Source organism: Schistocerca serialis, chromosome 11, assembly GCF_023864345.2.
Source record: "Schistocerca serialis cubense isolate TAMUIC-IGC-003099 chromosome 11, iqSchSeri2.2, whole genome shotgun sequence".
NCBI lineage: Eukaryota > Metazoa > Arthropoda > Insecta > Orthoptera > Acrididae > Schistocerca > Schistocerca serialis.
In genome coordinates this window covers 133,674,078-133,699,234 of record NC_064648.1, presented here as the reverse complement: position 1 = coordinate 133,699,234, position 25,157 = coordinate 133,674,078, and the positions used below count along the sequence as shown (strand labels likewise).

The 25,157-nt window shown below is 41.5% G+C and overlaps 1 protein-coding gene across 1 annotated transcript in view; it reads left to right on the top strand.

Annotated features, from left to right (window-relative positions):
* The window catches only part of LOC126427387 (procollagen-lysine,2-oxoglutarate 5-dioxygenase), a 460,163-nt gene extending 439,980 nt beyond the window's left edge, over window positions 1-20,183 (top strand). The window contains exons 14-16 of the mRNA XM_050089740.1: window positions 7,678-7,824; window positions 13,878-14,006; window positions 15,057-20,183. Coding sequence (XP_049945697.1) covers window positions 7,678-7,824; window positions 13,878-14,006; window positions 15,057-15,212 — 432 coding nt within the window. The 3' untranslated portion in view covers window positions 15,213-20,183. The remainder of the gene's footprint in view (window positions 1-7,677; window positions 7,825-13,877; window positions 14,007-15,056) is intronic.
* Window positions 20,184-25,157: the final 4,974 nt, after the last annotated feature.

Genomic DNA, 25,157 nt, shown 5'->3' with positions numbered 1-25,157 from the left:
AAAATAAAGTTATTGAGATATCTTAGCATATCTTTTTTTTAATTTCAAAATGGTACTTACTTAAAAAACACGCCTTGTACTTCCTGTCAAAATTATTTTAAAATTTGTAATCTGTCAAAGAACTAAAGGAAATATGAAATATATATCTTGAATCTTGGCCCTTTTTAGTATATATTACTCTTGAAGATATAGCAGTATGTGCCAATAATGTTTTAAATAACAGCATAAATGGCTAATTTCCCAGGCCCGATATTCTTCTAGGTGGTTATTGTCCAAAGTGTTAAACACACTGCTACACAGAGCTGAAACTGTTTCTGATGAGGACCTCTTGGGTTCTGAGATGAGATACCTGAAAATGTATCGGAATGAGAAGTATTGGTAGAATGAGAATAACTTAGGAGCAAAGATAACAACTCACCGAACAGTAGAGGCTTTGAGTCGATGGCAGACACATAAAAAAGATGGAAACTTGCTAGCTTTCAGATTAATTTTTTTCTAGCTAGAGAGAAAAGCACACACAAACTTGTACAACTGCTTTGTGTCAGCCGAATACACAGTGTAGTTTTACAGATTTTTTATGTTTGTGCGTATGGGAGGCATGGAGGGGAGGGGGGGGGGGGGGGTTACATGCATTCTCTAGCTGGAAGAATAATTTGTGTGATAGCTAGTTATTTTCCCATCTGGTTGATGTGCCTGTTAGTCACTCGACACCTCTGCTGTTTGGTGAGTTTTTACCTTTGCACCTAAATTATTTATGAATGAGATGTTAAGTTAAGCATCGCTAAAAAGAGGGGGAAGGAGAAGAGGGGTAGAGAAGGAGAGAGAGAGAGAGAGAGAGAGAGAGAGAGAGAGAGAGAGACCTCATCATGAGAAGGCGATGAACCCATAGCATTCAGTCCTTTCTTTGGAGCTAAAAGAAATAAAATAGACAGAGTCCAGGGACAGACACAATATTTACTCCATTTTACGACCATCCAATAAAATTAAAGACATGCTGTGCCCAGTAAAAAGCCTTGGTCTGAGTGTTGCAGGTACATTGACCAGTCAATATGCATTATGTACAATTTCGTGATGCTGCACAGAACACCTACACCACATTAAATATTGCAATTTTTACAAAAATATTGTTGCTGAACCCAGTGCCACAAAGCATATATGAGATTATGTTTGATGAAATGAAAATATTATCCCAAGCACCTACCTACTAGCCATTCAATCATCAAGTAAGCTTTCATGATCAGATTGTCCTACATCATCTTAACCCTAGGACGCCCAAGCCTTTTTTTCTAACTTGGATGCCTAAGGGGGGGGAGGGGGGGGGGGGGGGGTTCGGCGAGCCCACAGGTATTAAATAAGTTTACTGACGAAAAATTACAACTTTCAAAATGGTTTATGTATTTTAACTAAGGCATCGGTTTATAAATGTTGTTAATTGTTATAAATATTGGAATGAGTAAATAAAAAATTGACATATTGCAATACAAAATACAGATGTGTTCATATACAATAGATTACTCTGAGTCCTCAACTTCAAGGCGAGAGACACACTTCACAATTTTTTCTGAATGTGTATTACACACATGTTTATGACACTGTCCACAATACTGTTTTGGTTTACTTCTGCTTCTTTGTTTTAGCTTTTCTTACACAAACATGGCACCGGCCTTTCCTTGCAGGAGGCTGAAGTGCTTCTGTTGTCACTTCTTTGATTTTCTTTTGTAGAATAGTCTCCATTGATTGAACAATTTGGTTAGATAACCCTCTTGCATTGGCACTTCTTTCTTCTACCTGCAATTTCACTAATTCCATCCCAGCTTGCAGAAGATAAAGTTTCCGTTTGTTGTGTTTCTTTTCATTCCATCTTGAATGTTGCTGGATGTATATGGTGGTTGCATTGATAGCACAAATGTCGATGAGAGAGTAAAATACAGATAGAGGCCATGTCTCTGTATCTCAGTTTTATTCTTCTCTCCTCCAACAGTGCCTTTATCTTGGTGCACTGTTGCCAAACATCAGTAAGTTTTTACTTGGTTTTGTTTTTGCTGTGTAGGACACCAAAGTTACTGGAGGCCTATGTGTTGGGAACTGCACTAACTCACTGCAAGTTTACAAGATAAATAACAGCTGACTGACATCAACAATCACTTCCTCTGAAAGTAAACCGATTGTTGTGAATATCAAGAATACCAACCAACAAGAAACTAACTTGCATTGTTGTAGAGATGAGAAATACGAAATCCTACTAAGGGATATTTTCTATAGCATGGAAGCCTGGAAAGGGGGGGGGGGGGGGGGGCGTTTGTTGGACCCATAATCAGTTTATTTATTTTTTCTTTCAAAGCAGGAATTTTCTATAAAATATATTGACACTAACATTTCATAAAATAGCCAACAAACAATAACTCAAAGGGAATATGTAGTATGAAAGTTACTTGGGCAAAATCAGGGGACATAAAAAATTTTGGGTTCAACGAACCCCCCCTCCCTTAGGTGTCCTAGGGTTAACTGGGGCAATAGCTATATGTGGTGCATGGAAATTGGCGCTTAATGCTGAAAGGTTACAGAGAAATGAACTGAGTCATCCAACAAACCATCTGATGAAATCAGTTTTGCTATTAATTGTTCCTCGGTCGCAAATGTGACACACGCTTTGGTAGTGTACGGAAATCCTGCGACTTTGTTGACGTCTCTGTGAAGAGCCCCATGTGAGGGTGTGGGAGTCCAGCAATCCCTCGACCTGTCCCCAATCAGTTGCTGACCGCTTGTAATTTCCGAGTGATCTCGTGAATCACTTGCATGAGGTGGCAGTGTGGCTGTGACTCATTTGCCTAGCTGTTAAGCATAGTTGGCAAGTTTTGTTTTGTCTCACCATCACACATAGTATGTCCTTCATATTGGACATATAGTTATTCAGCGAACCGTTCTGAAGAGTGTAGCGGGAGTCAAATATTCCGCTAATAAGAAAGGATACAAATCTAAAACTGATGATACTCTTAGACTTTGCAGTAAACAGCATACTGAAGGTTGTGCTTTAGAAGTAAAAAGTAATGGGAAGTCATTGTATACTGGGCTCCACATGGTGATTTTGAGTTATTTATGAAAGGACTAGAATTACACACACAAAAAATGTTTTGCATCACCTCAGTTCTGAAAGTTCTGGAACCTGTATAGAAAATTGGAATAGAGATTCGGCACTTAAGTATATTACACTTTACAAAATGGACATCGACATTCAAGAAACGGTCAAACAAACCGTTAACTTGCCCCATGAACGCCGAGTGAAAAATTGCGCACCACAGTGATCACAAAGGTTCGCACCAGCCAGATCAAAGGCGATCTCCTTGGGAGTTACAAACCGTGCAGGACGTTCAGCTGCAGGTATCCACTCTTAAAAGAATCCATGCAAACACATAAAAAGAAATTACATCACCTCGGTTCCGAGAGTTCCGGAACCTGTACAGAAAATTGGAATGGAGATCAACATAAACATCATTTCCGCTCTTTTTATTGCTCATGAAAACCACACATTCCATTTCGTACCACCATACAGTGAGTTCTTCAGAGGTGACGGTCCAGATTGCTGTACACACCGGTACCTCTAATACACAGTAGCATGTCTCCTTGCATTGATGCATGCCTGTATTTGTCGTGACATACTATCCACAAGTTCATCGAAGCACTGTTGGTCCAGATTGTCCCTCTCCTCAACAGCAATTCGGCATAGATCCCTCAGAGTGGTTGGTGGGTCACGTCGTTAATAAACAGCCCTTTTCAGTCTACCCCAGGCTCGTTTGATAGGGTTCGTGTCTGGAGAACATGCTGGCCACTCCAGCCGAGCGACATCATTATCTTGAAGGAAGTCATTCATGAGATGTGCACGATGGGGACACGAATTGTCGCCCAGTAAGACGAATGCCTCGCCAATAAGCTGCCGATACGGTTCCACTGTCGGTCGGAGGATGACATTCTCGTATCGTACAGCCGTTACGGCGCCTTCCGTGACCACCAGCGGCGTACGTCGGCCCCACAAAATGCCACCCCAAAACAGCAGGCAACGTCCACCTTGCTACACTCGCTGGACAGTGTGTCTAAGGCATCCGGCCCCACCGAGATGCCTCCAAACACGTCTCCGATGATTGTCTGGTTGAAGGCATATGCGACACTCCGGTGAAGAGAATGTGATGCAAATCCTGACTGGTCCATTCAGCATGTTGTCGGCCCCATCTGCACCGTACTGCACGGTGTCGTGGTTGCAAAGATGGACCTCGCCACAGACATTGGGAGTGAAGTTGTGCATCGTGCAGCTTATTGCACACAGTTTGAGTCGTAACACGACGTCCTGTGGCTGCACGAGAAGCATTATTCAACACAGTGTTGTTGCTGTCAGGGTTCCTCCGAACCATAATTCGTAGGTAGTGGTCATCCACTACAGTAGCAGCCCTGAGCAAGTCAGGTCATTGACAGTTCCTGTCTCTCTGTATGTCCTCAATGTCTGAACAACATCGCTTCGGTTCACGCCGAGGCGCCTGGACACTTCCCTTGTTGAGAGCCCTTCCTGGCACAGAGTAACAATGCGGATGCGATCGACCCTCAGTACTGACCTTCTAGGCTCGGTTGGACTAGAGGCAACACGAGCCGTGTACCTCCTTCCTGGTGGAATGACTGGAACTGATCAGCTGTCGGACCCCCTCCATCTTATAGGCGCTATTCGTGCACGGTTGTTTATATCTTTGGGTGGGTTTAGTGACATCTCTGAACAGTCAAAGGGACTGTGTCTATGATACAATATCCACAGTCAATGTCTGTCTTCAGGTGTTCTGGGAACCGGGGCGATGCAAAACTTTTTCCACGTGTGTGTATTATGAAATTTAAGTGGACATTTTAATTTAGTTACAGGAAATGTATTTGAATTTGCGAATAAAGGAAACCTGCAACTATAGAATGGAATGACAGCAATGAAAAGGTGTGCCGGACTGGGATTTGAATGCAGATTTCCCACTTTAAGTGAGTGGTCACCTTAACTGTGTTGGCTACCTGTGCACAACTCAGTGGCCAGACTCATATTCCCGTACGTTGTCATTCTGGTGTCACAACCTGCACTTGTATACACATTATATAATTCCTGTACAGGGGAGACATTTATTTGAAAGTCGCTGGCATGGTCTCGGCAGAGTAATACGAAGTTACAGTGCCTGTACTTGTAAGAAGTACAGTGTCTGAAGGAACGGTCAGTGTGGTGACTACAGGATATGAAATGGCAGTTGCAAATAAGGGCAACCTCCAACTGTAGAATGGAATGGTGACATCGAAAATTTGTGCCGGACTGGGAAATTTCCAGTATTTCATTATGGCTGTGGTCACCACAGTCCCTGTTCCTTAGGACATGCATGTGTGTCCAAAGAACATTTATTCATACTTCTTACAAATACACAAACTGCAATATTGCATCTAATTTAGTTTCTTAGGATATAGCCATTCTACAGCCACACTTAAGTCCCTTGTCATATCATAACATCTAACTCTCTGGCATAAAATTTGCAATGAGAATTATTGGAAATAGCAGTGCTGCTGTCAATAAAATTTCTATAGACACATTGAGAATGCAAAGCCATTGTGTAAATACTTCTGTGTAATCAGAAGTATCCGGGCACCTGGCTGAAAATGACTTAAAAGTTCATGGCACCCTCTGTCAGTAATGCTGGAATTAAATATGGTGTCGGTCCACCCTTAGCCTTGATGACAGCTTCCACTCTCGCAGACATACGTTCAATCAGGTGCTGGAGGGCTTCTTGGGGAGCAGCAGCCCATTCTTCACAGAATGTTGCACTGAGGAGAGGTATCGATGTCAGTCGGTGAGGCCTGGCACGAAGTCGGCGTTTCAAAATATGCCAACAGTATTCTATACGATTCAGGTGAGGAGTCTGTGCAGACCAGTCCATTACAGGGATGTTATTGTCATGTAACCACTCCACCACAGGCTGTGCATTACAGACAGGTGCTCGATGGGTGTTGGAAGAGGCAATCACCATCCCAAAATTCCTCTTCAACAGTGGAAAGCAAGAAGGTGCTTAAAACGTGGATGCCGGGCCCGGTGGCCGAGCGGTTCTAGGTGCTTCGGTCCGGAACCGCGCGACTGCTACAGTCGCAGGTTCGAATCCTGCCTCGCATGGATGTGTGTGATGTCCTTTGGCTAGTGAGGTTTAAGTAGTTCTAAGTTCTAGGGGACTGATGACCTCAGCTGTTAAGTTCCATAGTGCTCAGAGCCATTTGAACCATTTTTTGAAAACGTGGATGTAGGCCTGTGCTGTGATAGTGGCACGCAAAACAAGAAGGGGTGCAAGCTCCCTCCATGAAAAGAATGACCGAACCATAACACCACCGCCTCCAAATTTTACTGTTGGCACTTCACACGCCGGAAGATGACGTTTACCGGGCATTCACCATACCCACACCCTGGCATCAGATGACCACATTGTGTACCATGATTCATCACTCCACACAATGTTTTTCGACTGTTCAATCGTCCAATGTTTACGCTCTTTACAACAAGTGAGGCATCGTTTGGCATTTACTGGCACGATGTGAGCAGCCGCTCGATCACGAAATCCAAGTTTTCTCACCTCCCGCCAAATTTCATAGTACTTGCAGTGGATCCTGATGCAGTTTGGAATTCCTGTGTGACGGTCTGGATAGATGTTTTCCTATTACGCATTACGAGCCTCTTCAACTGTTGGCAGTCTCTGTCAGTCAACAGATGAGGTCAGCCTGTATGCTTTTGTGCTGTTCGTGTCCCTTCACAGTTTCCACTTCACTATCACATAAGAAACAGTGGACCTAGGGACGTTTAGGAGTGTGGAAATCTCGCGTACAGACGTATGACACGAGTGGCACCCAATCACCTGACCACGTTCGAAGTCCGTGAATTCCGTGGAGCGCCCCATTCTGCTGTCATGTCTAATGTTTACTGAGCTCGCTGATGGAGTAGATGGCAGTAGGTAGCAGCACAATGCACCTAATATAAAAAACATACGTTTTTGGGGGTGTCCGGATACTTTTGATGACATCGTGTATTTATGAAATACGGGCTAGAAAGATGTACACAACACACTTGGAGTCAGAGAAAAATGTAATGTATTCTGTAATATATCCTACAGTTTCCAAGAAAGGTGTAACAAAACATTCAATTCAGTTTTTTATTGATTATTTTATTTGCAAGTGTCAGTCCAAATATGGGTCAAAATTGCTCAGTAAACTGCTAACGTGTGGCAGGGTGGCAGTGAGCAATTGTCGGTGGCAGCTCCAATGAGACTGTCAGCAATGTGCCACCCACTTGTGGGGCCCCACGGTACGATTGGCCAGCTACATAATGGGTCTGCAAGACGTGTCTGTAAGAGGTGGTGATGGCAACACAGCGAGCCTTCACGAGCTCGAGTGTGCAAACAAATCTGACTCGGCAAGAAATTGGAGAAACATTTATCCTATAGTGTCACTGCAAAAATCTGTATACTGATAGTGGATCTCTCTCTCTCTCTCTCTCTCTCTCTCTCTCTGTCTGTCTCTTTCTTCTTTTCCCCCCCAGTACTTAAAAGCTTGAGAATACAGAAAACAGGAGTACCAGTATCAATACCGACAGGAATCTGGCAGTCACTCTCTTCACACTGGTGTTTCCTTTTGCAGGACCCGCGGTTGGAGGGCGGTTACGAGAACGTGCCGACGCGTGACATCCACATGAAGCAGGTGGGGCTGGACCCGCAGTGGATGGAGTTCCTGCGCCTGTACGTGCGGCCGCTGCAGGAGCTCGTCTTCCTGGGATACATCCACGACGTGAGTCCGAGTCCGCTTCTCCTTACTTCAGCTCGTTTCTGTCCGAGCCACCGGCACAGTACACGTATACCGTGACGCCCGTTGTGTCGTCGTATTGCGAGGCGCCACGTATACCGTTCGTATACGTATGTGTATGTCGTCGTTGTCGTCGTCTCCTCTTTCCCTCGTCGATATCGGAGCGTGAGAAATGTTTATGTTAGTCGAAATGTTATGACAGCGAACCGATAGTTCTGTACTGACAAGTTACTCTGTAACTGCAATATATGATCTGAAGATGGGCAGCTAGCCTGAAACCGGTCATTGAAAATAAAAAATAGCGATCAAAGACTGAAATGCCATATTTTAATTTCTGTTTACGTTAGTGTTTACCTATTTGTTGTCGACAACACACAACTGCACTTCCACGGTATCACCTGATTCCGGAATAGCTAGTTTAATACACACTCCTGAAAATGGAAAAAAGAACACATTGACACCGGTGTGTCAGACCCACCATACTTGCTCCGGACACTGCGAGAGGGCTGTACAAGCAATGATCACACGCACGGCACAGCGGACACACCAGGAACCGCGGTGTTGGCCGTCGAATGGCGCTAGCTGCGCAGCATTTGTGCACCGCCGCCGTCAGTGTCAGCCAGTTTGCCGTGGCATACGGAGCTCCATCGCAGTCTTTAACACTGGTAGCATGCCGCGACAGCGTGGACGTGAACCGTATGTGCAGTTGACGGACTTTGAGCGAGGGCATATAGTGGGCATGCGGGAGGCCGGGTGGACGTACCGCCGAATTGCTCAACACGTGGGGCGTGAGGTCTCGACAGTACATCGATGTTGTCGCCAGTGGTCGGCGGAAGGTGCACGTGGCCGTCGACCGGACCGCAGTGACGCACGGATGCACGCCAAGACCGTAGGATCCTACGCAGTGCCGTAGGGGACCGCACCGCCACTTCCCAGCAAATTAGGGACACTGTTGCTCCTGGGGTATCGGCGAGGACCATTCGCAACCGTCTCCATGAAGCTGGGCTACGGTCCCGCACACCGTTAGGCCGTCTTCCGCTCACGCCCCAACATCGTGCAGCCCGCCTCCAGTGGTGTCGCGACAGGCGTGAATGGAGGGACGAATGGAGACGTGTCGTCTTCAGCGATGAGAGTCGCTTCTGCCTTGGTGCCAATGATGGTCGTATGCGTGTCTGGCGCCGTGCAGGTGAGCGCCACAATCAGGACTGCATACGACCGAGGCACACAGGGCCAACACCCGGCATCATGGTGTGGGGAGCGATCTCCTACACTGGCCGTACACCACTGGTGATCGTCGAGGGGACACTGAATAGTGCACGGTACATCCAAACCGTCATCGAACCCATCGTTCTACCATTCCTAGACCGGCAAGGGAACTTGCTGTTCCAACAGGACAATGCGCGTCCGCATGTATCCCGTGCCACCCAACGTGCTCTAGAAGGTGTAAGGCAACTACCCTGGCCAGCAAGATCTCCGGATCTGTCCCCCATTGAGCATGTTTGGGACTGGATGAAGCGTCGTCTCACGCGGTCTGCACGTCCAGCACGAACGCTGGTCCAACTGAGGCGCCAGGTGGAAATGGCATGGCAAGCCGTTCCACAGGACTACATCCAGCATCTCTACGAGTCTCCATGGGAGAATAGCAGCCTGCATTGCTGCGAAAGGTGGATATACACTGTACTAGTGCCGACATTGTGCATGCTCTGTTGCCTGTGTCTATGTGCCTGTGGTTCTGTCAGTGTGATCATGTGATGTATCTGACCCCAGGAATGTGTCAATAAGTTTCCCCTTCCTGGGACAATGAATTCACGGTGTTCTTATTTCAATTTCCAGGAGTGTAGTATAAATATAGTGGGTTTCGATGCTACGTTATTTAAGTGTGATATTATTCTTCACTTAACCTTTGAGACTTTAAGAACCAGCTACTCTTAATCAGGCCCAAAACTCGACTTGTAACGAGTGCACTTGCAATCGGTCTGTGACAATATTAATAATACTTAGGGCTCTACACCACTATAAGAAAGTATCACTGTTCATGAAATAACAAAATGTACGAATAAACTTCTTTAAATTTTTCCTTTTTATCCAAACAAATTCTTTCAAAGGTTTATTTCACATCCGCAAATCATCCACACTTCGATGTAGAGTGTAAACGTCTGCATGAAAAATAGTACACTGTTTCTGCTGTTGACTACGTAGGAGCTTTTGGGTTGCTAGGCTACTTTGATCTACAGGATTTGTATTGGATTTTGAAAATGATCTTTCTATCCAAATTTACGTCCTCCACAATGGCTCGTCAAATATTCTACCCTTTCGCGACAATTCAGAATTCGCAAACATTGCATTTTCACGAGTTTAAAGCAAACCATCGGCGGCGGGAAAGCAGTCTTGACACTGCGACGCTTACTGGGCTGTCGCGAAATTGGCCGGCACGCATCTACAACCAATTTCAAGGTCATAATTCGCCCTAGACAAATGTGTGCAATTGAACTTCGTCCAGCCAATTATTTCTGGAACTGTAATCACTGATACCAACACTGACCGTCCATGAATGCACAATTAACACTTTTTTGTTTTAAGAGGAAACGAATGACGTCATGTCATCTACATAGTTATTAAAATACGAAAGCGCTGGCACGTCGATAGACACACAAACATACACACAAAATTCAAGCTTTCGCAACAAACTGTTGCCTCATCAGGAAAGAGGGAAGGAGAGGGAAAGACGAAAGGATGTGGGTTTTAAGGGAGAGGGTAAGGAGTCATTCCAATCCCGGGAGCGGAAAGACTTACCTTAGGGGGGAAAAAAGGACGGGTATACACTCGCTCGCGCGTATATATATATATATATATATATATATATATATATATATATATATATATATATATATATATATATACACACCACACACGTGTCTGTATATGTGTGGAATGTTTCCCTCTATTATAAAAAAAAAAAATATTCATTTACACAATTTTAACTGGTCTAACAAGGGGAGGCCGCCAATTGTGTAATTCAGATTCAATTCAGACTGCGCATAATAAAAGCTCATGGACAGAGGTGTAATGTGGCAAAGCACCAAGATGCACTTCTCAGCTGTTGTCGAGAAAATCGACAGTTAAAAATTAACCGTTGCTGTTAAATACTCTCTACGAAGCAGAATTTTCTACAGCGTCGTGGCGCAGTGGTAAGCGCTCGGGTTCGTAATCCGAAGGTCGCCGGATCGAATCTCGTGCCATGCAACCCCTTTTTTTTTTTTATTCAATTGTGTGTGTATACACACACACACACACACATATATATATATATATAATTCCCGGCAATCAGTTGCAACAATTATGCATAAGTTGTTGAAAGTCGTCTTTCGTGGAAAAACTGGCGACTTCAAACATCATTATGTTTTCCCCAAACAAAGTTGTATTTCACAAATGTTATTAATTGTCTTCATAATGTTAACCATGTATAGTTAACGGAAGACGTAAAAACAATATTCCGAAACGAATACGTATAGCGTAACTCAAACGTTCGAATTAGAATAGAAACCCCACGAACACAAAATTGCTGTGGCAGGTATGAAATATAAACTCCGTTACTCGCTCGTTACACTTGAAGGACAGATGTTGAATGGGCCGAAACGAGCCGCCGCATAACAGCGTAGTTGCCTGCTAACTTCGAAAGAAGGTAGATGCGGTCCCTAGCGCAACTTATAACATCGTCGAAAATCAGTGCGGACGTGAGAGCTTTGGTACACCCTGTTAAACAAACGGAAAAATGGAGGCAGTACAATTGGAGAGCGATCCGCCTTCACCAACATGCAGAAGCAATTCATTAATAGTTTATATATATATAAACTATTAATGAATTGCTTATACATGTTATATTTGAATTACAATAAACTAATAATAAAAAAATGTTGCACGGCGCGAGATTCGATCCGGCGACCTTCGGATTATGAACCCGAGTGCGTACCGCTGCGCCACGACGCTGTGAAGAATTAATAATCGCAGAGAGTATTTCACGGCAACGGTTTCTTTTAACTGTCGATTTTCTCGACAACGGCTGAGAAGTGCATCTTGGTGCTTTGCCACATTACACCTCTGGCCATGAGCTTTTACGAGGTGCGGCTAGAAAAAAACCGGACTGATGCTGGAAAAAACATTTATTTACAATTATTTACAATTTCATGTTATCTCCTTCAATGTACACTCCTCCTCGGTCTCTACACCGCTCCATACGAATTTTCCACTGTTCATAGCAATGCTGCAGATCATTTTCGGTAAGTCCATACATTACTTCCGTCGCTTTTTCTTTTACTGCTTCAACAGTCTCAAATCTAGTTCCTTTCAAAGCTGACTTGACTTTAGGCAAAAGAAAAAAGTCACAGGGGGCCAAATCAGGTGAGTAGGGTGGATGATCTAAGATTGGAATGTTGTGTTTTGCCAAAAACGTCTTCACTGACAACGCACTGTGAGCTGGGGCATTGTCTTGGTGAAGGATCCATGACTTTTTTCTCCACAAATCGTTCCGTTTTCTCCGTACTCGCTCACGTAGGGTAGCCAGGACGCTAATGTAGTAATGCTGATTCACTGTTTGTCCCTCTGGTACCCAATCAATGTGCAGAATCCCTTTGATGTCAAAAAAACAATCATCATTGCCTTGAATTTCGATTTTGACATTCGTGCTTTTTTTTGTCGTGGAGAACCAGGAGTTTTCCAATGCATCGATTGGCGTTTAGTTTCGGGATCGTAAGTAAAAAACCACGATTCATCGCATGTAATAACATTTTGTAAGAAGGTGGGATCACTTTCAATGTTTTCCAGGATGTCAGAACAAATCATTCTTCGGCGTTCCTTCTGTTCAATTGTGAGACACTTTGGAACCATTTTTGAACACACTTTGTTCATGTTGAAACTTTCATGAAGAATCTGCCTAATACTTTCCTTGTCAACTCCTGTTAACTCAGACACTGCTCTGATTGTTAAACGGCGATCTTGTCGAACAAGTTTACCGATTTTTTCAATGTTTGCATCAATTTTTGCTGACAATGGTCTGCCAGTGCGAGTGTCATCACTGATGTCTTCGCGGCCATCTTTAAATCGTTTAAACCACTCAAACACTTGTGTTCGCGATAAACAATCATCGCCGTACACTTGCTGTAACATTACAAACGTTTCCCTTGCAGATTTTCCTAGTTTGAAACAAAATTTGATGTTAACACGCTGTTCTTTCTGTACACTCAACGTTTTCCGACGAACAGACAAAACGTCAACTACTTAAAACAGACGCCACGGGCAGACTGAGTGCAGGAGGCAGATGAAACTCGAGCAGAAAGGCGGAGCGAGAGTCACGTGACAGGCCACGCGACGTTCAGCCTTATTGCATTCGTTTTATTGTTTCACCAGTACTAGTCCGGTTTTTTTCTAGCCACACCTCGTATTATGCGCAGTTTGAATCGAATCTGAATTTCACAATTGGCGGCCTCCCCTTGTAAGTCAGCTATGCAATACAAATGATATTCTAGTTTATTGTTTTGAGCCAACTTCACACCTAAATGACTGATATCGTACGTAATGATAAAAAATTTCCTTAATATTATATTGTTGTTTAGTTTTACTCATGACAGTGAAGTGTCATAATTGTGTGTGTGTTATTATGGAAAGCTATGTGTGGAATTATTTTAACATTTTTTTTACAATGCCTGTTTCACTTTTATAATAGATTGCACTTTCCAAATTACATATTACTGTTATAAATGAAGAAAATAAGCATGTTGGATTGCCATGTAGCCACTACTGTAATAGAGTTTTCACCATATTGTTTTTGTTCTACTGTGGGTTGCTTATTCTGGTAGTTATCACTCATTTGTAACAGCCTTAGTTTCATCTCAGCTTGAGACTGTGCTTCGCACTGTCTTCGGTTTGATATGGGCCACTCCATTGATACAATGCAGATATCAGTAGCTTTTTTATCTAATTTTAAGATTCCCAGTTTATTTACAATATTAATGTATCCTTGTTCTTTCCATCTCTTGCTACAGCCACCACGTTCGCTGATGAACTTTGTCGTCCGCTATCGGCCGGACGAGCAGCCGTCACTGCGGCCACACCACGACTCCTCGACATACACCATCAACGTTGCCCTCAACACACCTAAGGTTGATTATGAGGTGAGCTTTGTGGGGAGAATTCTCCACGAGTTGTGTGACCTGAGTATTAACAATAAATTGTGTTCAGGCGGTTTTGATGTGATTGACCTTTCACAATACACTCTTAAGACAAAAAACGGTGCACCACAGAGGAATTATCCAAACGAGATGGAAATTGGTAGATGTGACATAAGTGTACAGACAAACAAATGATTACAATTTCACTGTGCTGCATCAAATTAAGTAAAACGTGTGAAATTTTAAAGCCTTTGCAGAGGTAATATCGCACTGCATAAAATTTCCACACAGTTGATTTTACCTCATACATCACAGTGAATGAAATGTAGATAAGATATAAAAATTTCTTTTCGATTTGAGAGCAGTACAATATCTTACTTTGTTCTCAAGTTATTAGGTTTTATATGTGAAGAATGAGACACGGAAATAACTCATCCCCAGCAGTGAGAAGTCAACAGCTCAGGATGCGTACAGATGTCTGTAGGACTGTAGAAAAACCAAAGCGGAGTGCTTATTTGTGTCCACAGCACCTGGGGAACAGGGTAGCAGGACACATACAGATGCGCAGAGCAGTAAAACAGTTAAATTACTAAATTTATATGGGAAAGTGCTGAAGTCCAGCATTAGTGGAATAACTAATGACATTCCACAAAGTCAAGACCACTGTAAGAAATTTCAATTTTTATAGTAGTACTACAGTTTTTGACAAAAAAAAGATTTTTCTCAGGAAGATTATGAATCGGTCATTGTGCAAAGAGCAAACATTCAAAATTGTTGTAATATGTCAAATTTAATTGTAAAAGAACTAAACATTAATACCTCACCAAATAGCAGAAGCTGTACGGGATGTACAGCAGTCGGGGTATATTTCACAGATTTGATTGAAAATTTTATTTCAATTTTTTTTTTTTTACTTTTAGTACTTTCCCATTGAAACTTGTGTGGCACACCAGCCTGTCTTTGATGTCAAAAGGAGCACATTTAAATTAATGTTTCATATATACAGCTTACCTGTCGCTACACGACGTCACTCGTGGCACACTGCTGTTTCAGGGTGGAGGCTGCCGATTCATCCGGTACAACTGCTCGGTGACGAACACGCGCCTCGGCTGGATGCTGATGCACCCGGGCCGGCTCACGCACTACCACGAGGGGCTCAAGGTCACCAAGGGCACGCGCTACATCATGATCTCCTTCGTCGACCCCTGAGCGGAGCGCACGATGGCGAAACACTTGACACTGGTGGACGTCAGTCCTCTGCGCAGAGACTCTTTTACTTGTATTGTGTTTGGTGCAGCTCTACGTCATGCAGAATACAGTGCCGGATAGAAAATTCTCGTAAGCCAAAAGTAGATTATAAAGGGACAGAACAGCTGGGCTGTACTTACATTAAGAAGGTGGAATTCCTTGTATTGCAGGTAGCCTTAAGTCCCATTCTCCATAACATATGTAAAAGTATTAATACAACTACTCTTTCTTTATTCAATTTCTTGCCATTTGTAGAATTTCATTATTTACTCTATTACTTATTTATTCTCACGTGCTCCATGGATACGTACAGTGACGAGGTCACCCCGGATGTGAAACTTGTCGAGCCTAAACTATCCAGCTATTTTACTTCCCTTTTAGATCCTCTCAATTGACCATTATTATTGTTATAATTATTAATAATAGACAACAGAATTCTCGTGTGCTCGTTCATTCACATGGGCTGATAGCTGAAGTACGGTTCCTTTCCAATAGTATAGTGCCAAACAGTTTAATGTAATTTTCATTCTGCTTTCATTATCCCAATTGTACGGCACTCACACACCGTGCGAGTGGATAATAAATAAGCAACATTTGTTTAAGTTCCACTTCTTTTACTTGTATATGCAATCCCAGAAAACTATTCCCTCACTGGAGCACAAATCACGTGTTCTTCACTATTTGAACCACTTTTACCTGCATTCTCTACTTAAAAATGTCTCGTGTCACAAATGTTACCTTCTATTCCCCACTCCTGAGTGAGGTGCTAGTACAAAGGGGTGATGACAGTTAAAATGGCTGACCACTCACCCAGATTTAGGTTTTCCAGTTTCTCTTAATTGATTAAGGTGAATGACAGGATGTTTCCTTTGAAAAGGGTGTGGCCAGTTTCCTTCCCTCATATTTTCTCCAATTTGAGCTCACGTTTAATCTCCAATTAATCTCGTCATTGGTGGTATGCTCGAGCCTAACCCCCATTTATTCTTCAGCTTTCCCCCTACTTCTTAATTGTACTTTGCATTTCACATGAGATTCTGTTCCTCTTAGTCCAAATTCACTCCTCACTCTGTCCTCTCACTTCCAAAGCCGGTGTGTGCCTATATTTGACCTCCTACCCTCCATCTCGACCTGGCGTCTTGATCTTCTCTGCTTTCTAATCCGCCACTCCTTCCTCCCAGTGGAAGAAACTAACAGTTTAGGGAACCGTATAATTTTTCCTACTTTTAAACAAGCCTGTTGGAAGTACTTGGAATTCACCATTCCTGATAGTAAGTGCAATCCAGTCAATCTACCTCCTTGTAATTTTACAGGATACATATTAGCGGGACAGTCTGACCCTTCATGTACTTTTCCTCATTTTGGGGGACAGGGAGTGGTTAATTTTGTACCTGTAGAAGCTACCAGACAGTGTGGGGAATGTACTACAAAGATTGAAACTGTTCTCAGTAAATGGCTGAAATTTTGACACCAGCCTTTGAATTGACTATTACTGATATGGGGGAGGTGGGGTGAAGTGACCACACTACGAGCAATTGTATTTTCACCGAACTGTGGCTATCGTAGAAGCTTGCAGTTTAGACATTTTGAATCTAGATTCTGTGAGGCATCATATCTTAAGTGAAAAAGAAAATAATATATGGAACTGTATACGGATATTTTGTTAGGGCTTATATAGTGATCACTTTTTCCTGTCTTAGGAGATAATACGACCAGTGCCATCACAACAGGATCCCACATTTCTTGTTCCATTTTTCTGACATATTTTCCAGGCATCTTGGTGCCCTTGTATCTGAAAGAATACTGTGCAGCTGCAGCACATTGTTTTTAATTGGATTTTTGTATTAGACCAAAAACAATGGTACAGAGAAGGTATTAAATATAATAAATTAATTAATTCAAAATTGTTACAAAGGGGTAGAATGACAGATGATAGCTTTTTGTATAAAAGATCAAGAAGTTATGTAGTATCATGTGTGCTGTATAGAAGTAACCAAGTCTTACTGGGGTAAACACTTTTCCCGATCAGTTGCCATGTCGGCATTAGTGGTTCACAAGTGAAACTGCCAGACTGAAAGAAGCAACAAGGAATTACATTTGTGGGCCAAAAGTCATTGTTTAAACATTGTTATTTTAAAAAGGCATTATGCTACGTACAGTTGAGATAACAGGAATTATATAAACGACATACCTTAAATCAGATGACACAAAATCAGAAAAGCTTTTATTAAAAAATAACAGATCAAACTTCTCTGTCCAACTCACTGAAGACAATGATGGTGTCTGTTAGAACCAGTCTGACAACTTGTATCAGCAGCATTGTTTAGGGCAAAAGGTACACAGTAGTTGCTTCTCCTGCCCTGTCCTCTTCATCCCACCTCCTCTCAAATGTCGTAACTAGAACTGAATGTTACATCATAATATTGGCAATTAGCTAGGCAGGCAGTTTTGTGGTTACCACACACTGCAACCGATATTTCAGGAAGAATCTTCTATAAGGCACACCAAGCACCCAACTATTCCGGTTAATGCAGATCCAAGTCTGTACCGATGACTGGAGAACACAGATTATCCAAAATATGGATGTTTTTACTGGAAACTGCTCTTTGCTGTATTTCCAAAACATGCTCGTGTTACATTTGAAAGCCCACTGCATTACTCACTGGAAGCTGAAACTCATTCACGAAATTATTCTTAAAACACTAATGTAACTGGATAGATAAAGAAACTTCACACCAGGTAGTGGAAGGAGAACTCACATATAAAAGTTATTATGTATGCAAGCTTTTGGAGCCAGTGGCTCTTTCTTCTGGCAGAAGGGGGTGAAGGCAAACGAATGGTGACATTTAGGAAAAGGGTAAAGAGTTTGGAAAAGTCACCCAGAACCCCAGGTCAAGGGAGACTTCGTGGATGGGATAAGGGAAAGACTGATTGTTGAGGACTGCACCAGATGGGATATGAAAAATCAAAAACCAATATGATTTTTTCATATCTTGACTAGTGCAGTCTAACAATCATTCTTTCCTTGTCATATCATCCAATAAGTATCCACAGATCTAGGGTCTTTTCCGAACTACCCCTTTTCCTTCACCCTTCAAGCCCTTCTGCCAGAAGGAGAAGAAGCCACAGGCTCCAAAATATTGCAGGCTGTAATACCTTTACACGTGTGTTCTCCTATTGCCTGTTAGTTAGTAGATTTTTTTATGTATCCGGTTACATTATATTTCCAAAAATTGATTATTTTTGTTGACATCTTAAAATACTCTATATTCTGTATCATTTGCTTTCAATTCATTTTCAGGAAATAATCATCTAGAGTTTTTCTGTTTCTGTTCTACATTCACATTCATGATGACCCAGTTGTTATCTTCTAGAGTGTGAAACATCATTATAGTCAAACAAATTTTCTCTTGCATCCTCGAATAACACATCAGCCTGTTTAGTATGAGTGGTAAAACGTGATATATGCATAACAGTTTATTCCAGGTGAAAATAATCAATCTAATTACAACGGAATATGCAGATCTTTTGGTCTTTAACATTGCTGAACATCTGTCACTACTCATTAACTATTGTAACCACTGTTCTGCTACCCCAGCGTATTTAAAAGCAACTTTCTGAGTCACAACAACATTGTATTAATAAATATGCGATTGCATTATTAGTAGTCTGCCCTCTCATCTTTCAGTACAGCAGTGCATTAAATGAACACAATGGCAGTTACAGAATATGCATCAAATACGAGATAAGACACACTACATTACAATTAAGTGCTGCCATTTTGTAAGTGTGCACTTATGGATACAGCTGTGTATCGAACACATTGCAGCATTGAAGGAATGGGATAAAAATGCTTTACGACCTAATTATTTCTGATCATTTTCTTTGACTTTTATCACATTATAAGAAAAGTTGTACTGTAGTCTGCATGACAGATACCTTTAAACTATAGATCAATGATGACGAGCTGCCACACCTTGCCTACTTGGCACAAATAATTTAAAATTATTTTTTACACTAATAATTTTGTAACACATGTACACTAGTTAAGCTTGACACTGCCATTATTGTGCAAAACAGAAGTAGTGTAATTCCTAATACCATTCAGTTTCCAATGTTACCATTGTAAGGTCAGCGTAAAGTTATTAATGTTCTTATTACTTGCACTTTATTTATTATAGTAGGATATACAAAAATGAAGAGCGGTGAAATGACATTGTTCCTCTTAGTGTAATGGGTTTGCCTTCTATAGTAAGACTGTTGTGTCACGAAAGGGAGATAAGATGGCAAAATTTGAACAAATAAATTATCACAATATCATTGGTAGCCCAGACAAATTAATGTTCTTTGAAACACATTAGTAACACTTTCCAGTGTTTTGATATTACTCAATGACTGATATTCTAAATATATTATACATATAATGTCTTCCCTTTTTACCTGTTAGTACTCATATTCGGTTCCCAATTTTTCGGTAATTTGTCATAAGGCTTTCGTGTAAGGAACTAAATAATCACTTGCTTTGTTATACATCTTAAGGAGGAACGACAAGTAAGAGTAATCTGTGATGCCTTTAACATTTCTTCTTACATTTGATTAGTACTGTTGGTGTTGAGGCCCGAATTGTTTGAGCTCACAGTTAACATTTACTTCGGTGTAATAATGTTTGTGTTACATTTGGTGTTCACATTAAATAGTAATTATTTAATGTATGGGCCTGTATGTCACTTTTGAAATTGATTGGTGCTAGTTTGTAAGATGACGACTGATGACAAAGTGAAAATGATGTTTTGGGAATCAACGGCTGCTTGGTCAGACTTTTATAGCTTTCTAAAATTAATAGCTTTGTTAAGAATATAAAAGTGTTAAGTAATTTTAGTGTTATATGTATGCATGACTCTACTGTAATTTGAACAGTAAACTATTGATACAAAACCTGTGGTTTTATTGAAGCTTAGGAAAACAGTTAACCCTTACATAAGCAACTATATTTCTTTACTGCATCGTATCACCTCGGTACACTGCTGGAATCTAGAGATTGTTTGCTGTACCAGCTGCAGTTTTTGTCCGTTGAGAAATATAGGTTTTAATTGTTGTGAAATGTCCATTTTGCTCTGAGAAATATACATACCGCCAAATAACATTGTTTTAAAGGCTAGTGGGAAGTATGCTACCACCAAAGTGATTTTTCCATGATACATGGTAAGCAATTAATATTTCTTTTTGTGGAATGTGAGAAGCATACCTACCACCAACGGAGCAGTTTTAATACATTCTTTCCACTTGTGAATATGCCTGACAGCAAGTGGTGGTACACTGTACCCAATGTATAGAAGTGTATACTACAATCAGTTTGTGTTTGACAAGATTAAACAATGGAAACTCCAGGTAGGAATATCAACAATGTAGGAATATCAACAATGTAGGAAAAGATAGATTGCTACTTACTGCAAAGCAGACACATTAAGTTGCAGACAGGCACAATTAGAAGACACTTACACAAAACCTTCGGCCACAGTAAAAGAAAAACACAAACCATTCGTACACGAAACCAAGTACACCTCACACACATGATCGCCAACTCTGCATTCTGACACGAGATGCCAGTGTTTGTCGTCACGTGTGCGCGAAGTGTGCTTGCTTGTGTATGTGAATAGTGTGTCTTTTTGTTTTGCTGATGATGGCTGTGGCCGAAAACTTTGTGCAAGTGTTTTAATTGCACCTGTCTGCAACTTTATGTGTCTTCGTAGCGGTAAGTAATAATCTGTCTTTTCCTACATTGTTGATACGCCTACCTGGAGTTTCTGTTTGTTGTGAAATCACAACTGTTTTCACTTGTAAAGTCAGAAAACAATTTTTTGTTTGAGCAGAAATTTTTAAATTTTCAGATCCAGCACTGTGTGAGTTGGCTTCTACAGATGTTTAGTATCATTGAGAGAATTCTGAAAATTGTTTAATGGCAACACAAAACAACTCACTAGAGTGCCTTGGGAAGAATACTTACCACCATGTTGTTCGATCCTAAATCACAAAAATAAATTTATCAAAAATTAAATAGTCATTTTATTGCAGTGCTGCTGCAAAAATGGGCCCATGAAAGTGGCAATCTTTTTTTCTACACTATGTGATCAAAAGTATCCGGACACCTGGCTGAAAATGATTCACAAGTTCGTGGTGCCCTCCATCCGTAATGCTGGGATTCAATACGGTGTTGGCCCACCATAAGCCTTGTTGACAGCTCCCACTCTCGCAGCTGTATGTTCAATCAGGTGCTGGAAGGTTTCTTGGGGAATGGCAGCCCATTTTTCACTGAGTGCTGCACTAAGGAGAGGTATTGAAGTCGGTCAGTGAGGCCTGGCACGAAGTCGGCGTTCCTAAAACATCCCAAAGGTGTTCTATAAGATTCAGGTCAGGACTCTGTGCAGGCCAGTCCATTACAGGGATGTTATTGTCGTGTAACCACTCCACTACAGGCCATGCATTATCAACAGGTGCTTGACCGTGTTGAAAGATGCAATCGCGCACCCCCGAATTGCTCTTCAACAGTGGGAAGCAAGAAGGTGCTTAAAACATCAATGTAGGCCTGTGCTGTCTTAGTGCCACGCAAAACAACAAGGGGTGCAAACCCCCTCCATGAAAAACACGATCACACCATAACATCACTGCCTCCGAATTTTACTGTTGGCACTACACACGCTGGCAGATGACGTTCGCCACACCCACACCCTGCCATCGGATGCCACATTGTGTACCATGATTCGTCACTCCACACAACATTTTTCCACTGTTCAATCATCGAATGTTTACTCTCCTTACACCAAGTGAAGTGCCGCTTGGCATTTACCAGTGTGATGCGCTAAATATCTGCCCCCCCCCCCCCTCCCCCCACCACGAGCAACACTCTGTTACCAACTAACTATTCCTTGCTGTTCTGCGGGCTAATGCCTTCTAATCAAGTTGAGTCACGAATATTTTTTTCCTCCTCAGTTCGATTCAGTACCTCTTCATTAGTTATTCGATTTACCTATATAAACACCAGCATTCTTCTATTGCAGCACATTTTTAAACCTGTTCTCCATTATGCACGTCTTATCGTGGTTCACTACAGCCAAATAGCTTCAGAAAAGACATTTAAGTTCATAAGCTATTAGATGTTAACAAATTTATCTTTTTTGAAAAGAACATTGTTGTTATTGCCAGTCTGCATTTAACATCTTCTCTATTTCATTGCTAGACCAACTCTGAGTATGTTCCAGTAGCTTTGTTTTAATTTAGTCGGCAAGGACTTGTGGAGACTACTGGTATTGATTCCATTCTGTTTCTCCCTCAGTCCCTTTGGAGTCACTCACAGAGGTTGTGTTCAGCACAAAATCAGCAACTCGTGCAAAAATTTCCTTACGTATGTTTACAAGTATGACTTGCAACATGTATTACATTGAAAAGCGTACCACTTTAATCTTATTTAATAGACCTATTAAGGTGTCACCAAGTACATTTGATACACACACTATATTACAAAGATGTGACTTGCTATTGTGTTGCAGAGATGTTCGGTGCAAAACTTCACCAAATTGGTTTGAGTAATTATGACTGAAAACTGTAACTTAATGAAAGCAACAAAAGTGTGACAGAGTATATTGTATCAAAATGTTGTCCTAATTGGCATCTATGTCTACCATGGAAAATGAATTGTGAGATGAGACCTCAGCAAGCAATGCGGGCCAGGCACATCCCTGATGTTAGAGTTAGTTCTGGTTTACTGAACGGGTCCCCAGCCCATAGCTTTTTAATGTGTAAGTTTGTAGTTATCAATGGTCTACCTTTGTGGACCGAATCAGAGCCTAGCCCTCTAAATATGATAAGAATTTTGTCATCCCGTGTACATTTCATTCTGTTCTCTGATAAGAGAAGACACCTGTTTAATGTCTCACCTGTTGTAGAAATGCAGTTCTTGTCAGCCAGTTAACATTCGAGCTCAGAGCTGGGTTGAGGAGATCCTCGTGAGGAATAAATGGGAGAGGAACAGATTACCAGTTTTGGCATGTGGCTTGATGCAAAGGGACAGTCCAGTCACCAAAGCTATAACTGAGGGAATCAAACTATAATTGAAATCATTGTGTAAAAATGGCATCCTGAAGGAACACTTTTTTCACTCAATGTTTACAACTTTGTCGTAGCCAACTGTACACAAGCCAGAGTTTTCAACGTGGCAACATGGTTCAGTTGTAAAATAGACAGCCAGATTTCTAGAATGCATTGCAGTTTAAAAGTTCACAGAAACTTGCTATTCTGTATTGCATAAATTATGCATCAAGCCATTTGTAAAGCTATTACCCAATTGCTTAATTCATTCGTAAAAGCAACACACTTTTGATGAGCTATTGTGTCATATTTCCTGGTGTCTTTACATCCATTTGCAATTACTGAAAACAGAGTCTTACAAATTTGGGAATGCAAGAAATGTGGCCGTACGAATACAACTTCCTCGAATGTAACTGATTTGAAAGCTTAAAGCAGGAAGAATTTCACACTGTATTAGACATTAGTACACACTTCTCTTATCACCACAGTATTACACTTCTTGAATCAGGAGAATCAGTTTGCAGAAACCAGATTCAGATACATAAGAGCAAAACATGAAATTACCTGGATAGAGGATAGCGGCATGATTAAAATCACACTTCTATGTAATTAAATTTTTTTCCCCCCTTGAAATTCATTAATTTTCATCTTACTTGTATCAGCTACTTTTTTGACTGAATTTTGTTTTGTTTTGTGTGACTACTCAGCAGAATATTTGGAACTGTATTGGATACATCTTCATACCATTATGAAGAAAGAGGTGTAGGCTGGTGTCTGAAGAAGTTATTTTATTAAAAATTAACTTAACATCCTGCTTTTGATTATACATTTTTAAAGTGTGATCCACAAGAGCCTGATATTAGTACACAAACAGTACTCCAACAAGCTAGATGACACAATTTTACAACAGCTGAGGATCGCAAAGTCAAGCCAACCTTATTAAGGATGTCAAAATGAGGGGGTCGGCGCAACAGTGGTCTAACCCTCTACAATACGGAAAATGAGATATTGGTGCCATCTGTTGTCTAGTGAGGTGAACTACCTTTCTATCATGTGGCATAGATCAATATCAGCTCGCACATATTATTTAGAAGCCACTAATTTCAGTAACTGAATCACATGTAATAACATCAAGTATGGCCGACATTCAGGGTGAGAGTGATGTCTCGAGCAATGAAAATAACAAAGAAACAGTGGACAACTGTGGAAGGAAAAGGGTGCGGTGTATACATTCCCGGGACAGGAATACAAAGAAGAGGGAAAGAAATGCAGGAGAAGAATATGTAGAGAGAACAAGCAAGAAAGTCCGCAAACGTAAACAAGGCCCACCATGTGGTTGTCAACATACGTGTTACGCATGTTTCAGTGAAGAACAAGGTGAAACAGTGTTCAAAAGGTTTTGGAATATGTGTGACTTTAGTTTACAAAATGCGTATATTAGTGGGTGTGTGAAAGTAAACCTAGTGCAGAAAAGATATGGTGCTAGTGCAAATGAGAGCAGGAGCCAACACACCCGTGAGTATTATATTTCGTTAGATGGTACTGATAAAAGAGTTTGCAAACAGGCATTCATATCTTTGATTGGAATCAGTAATGGTAGACTTTTGAGGGCAGTTTCACAGAAACAGACTGAGGGAACACCAAAACAAGATGGTCGTGGAAGACATGGAAATAGACCCAATAAAACTAGTGATCATCAGTCCAATTTAGTTGTAAATCATATTAATAATTTTCCACTGTGTGAAAGTCATTATTTGAGAGCTTCTGCTCCAAACAGAAAATATTTGCCTGGAGGTCTTAATGCAGCTATGACGTATAAACTTTGTT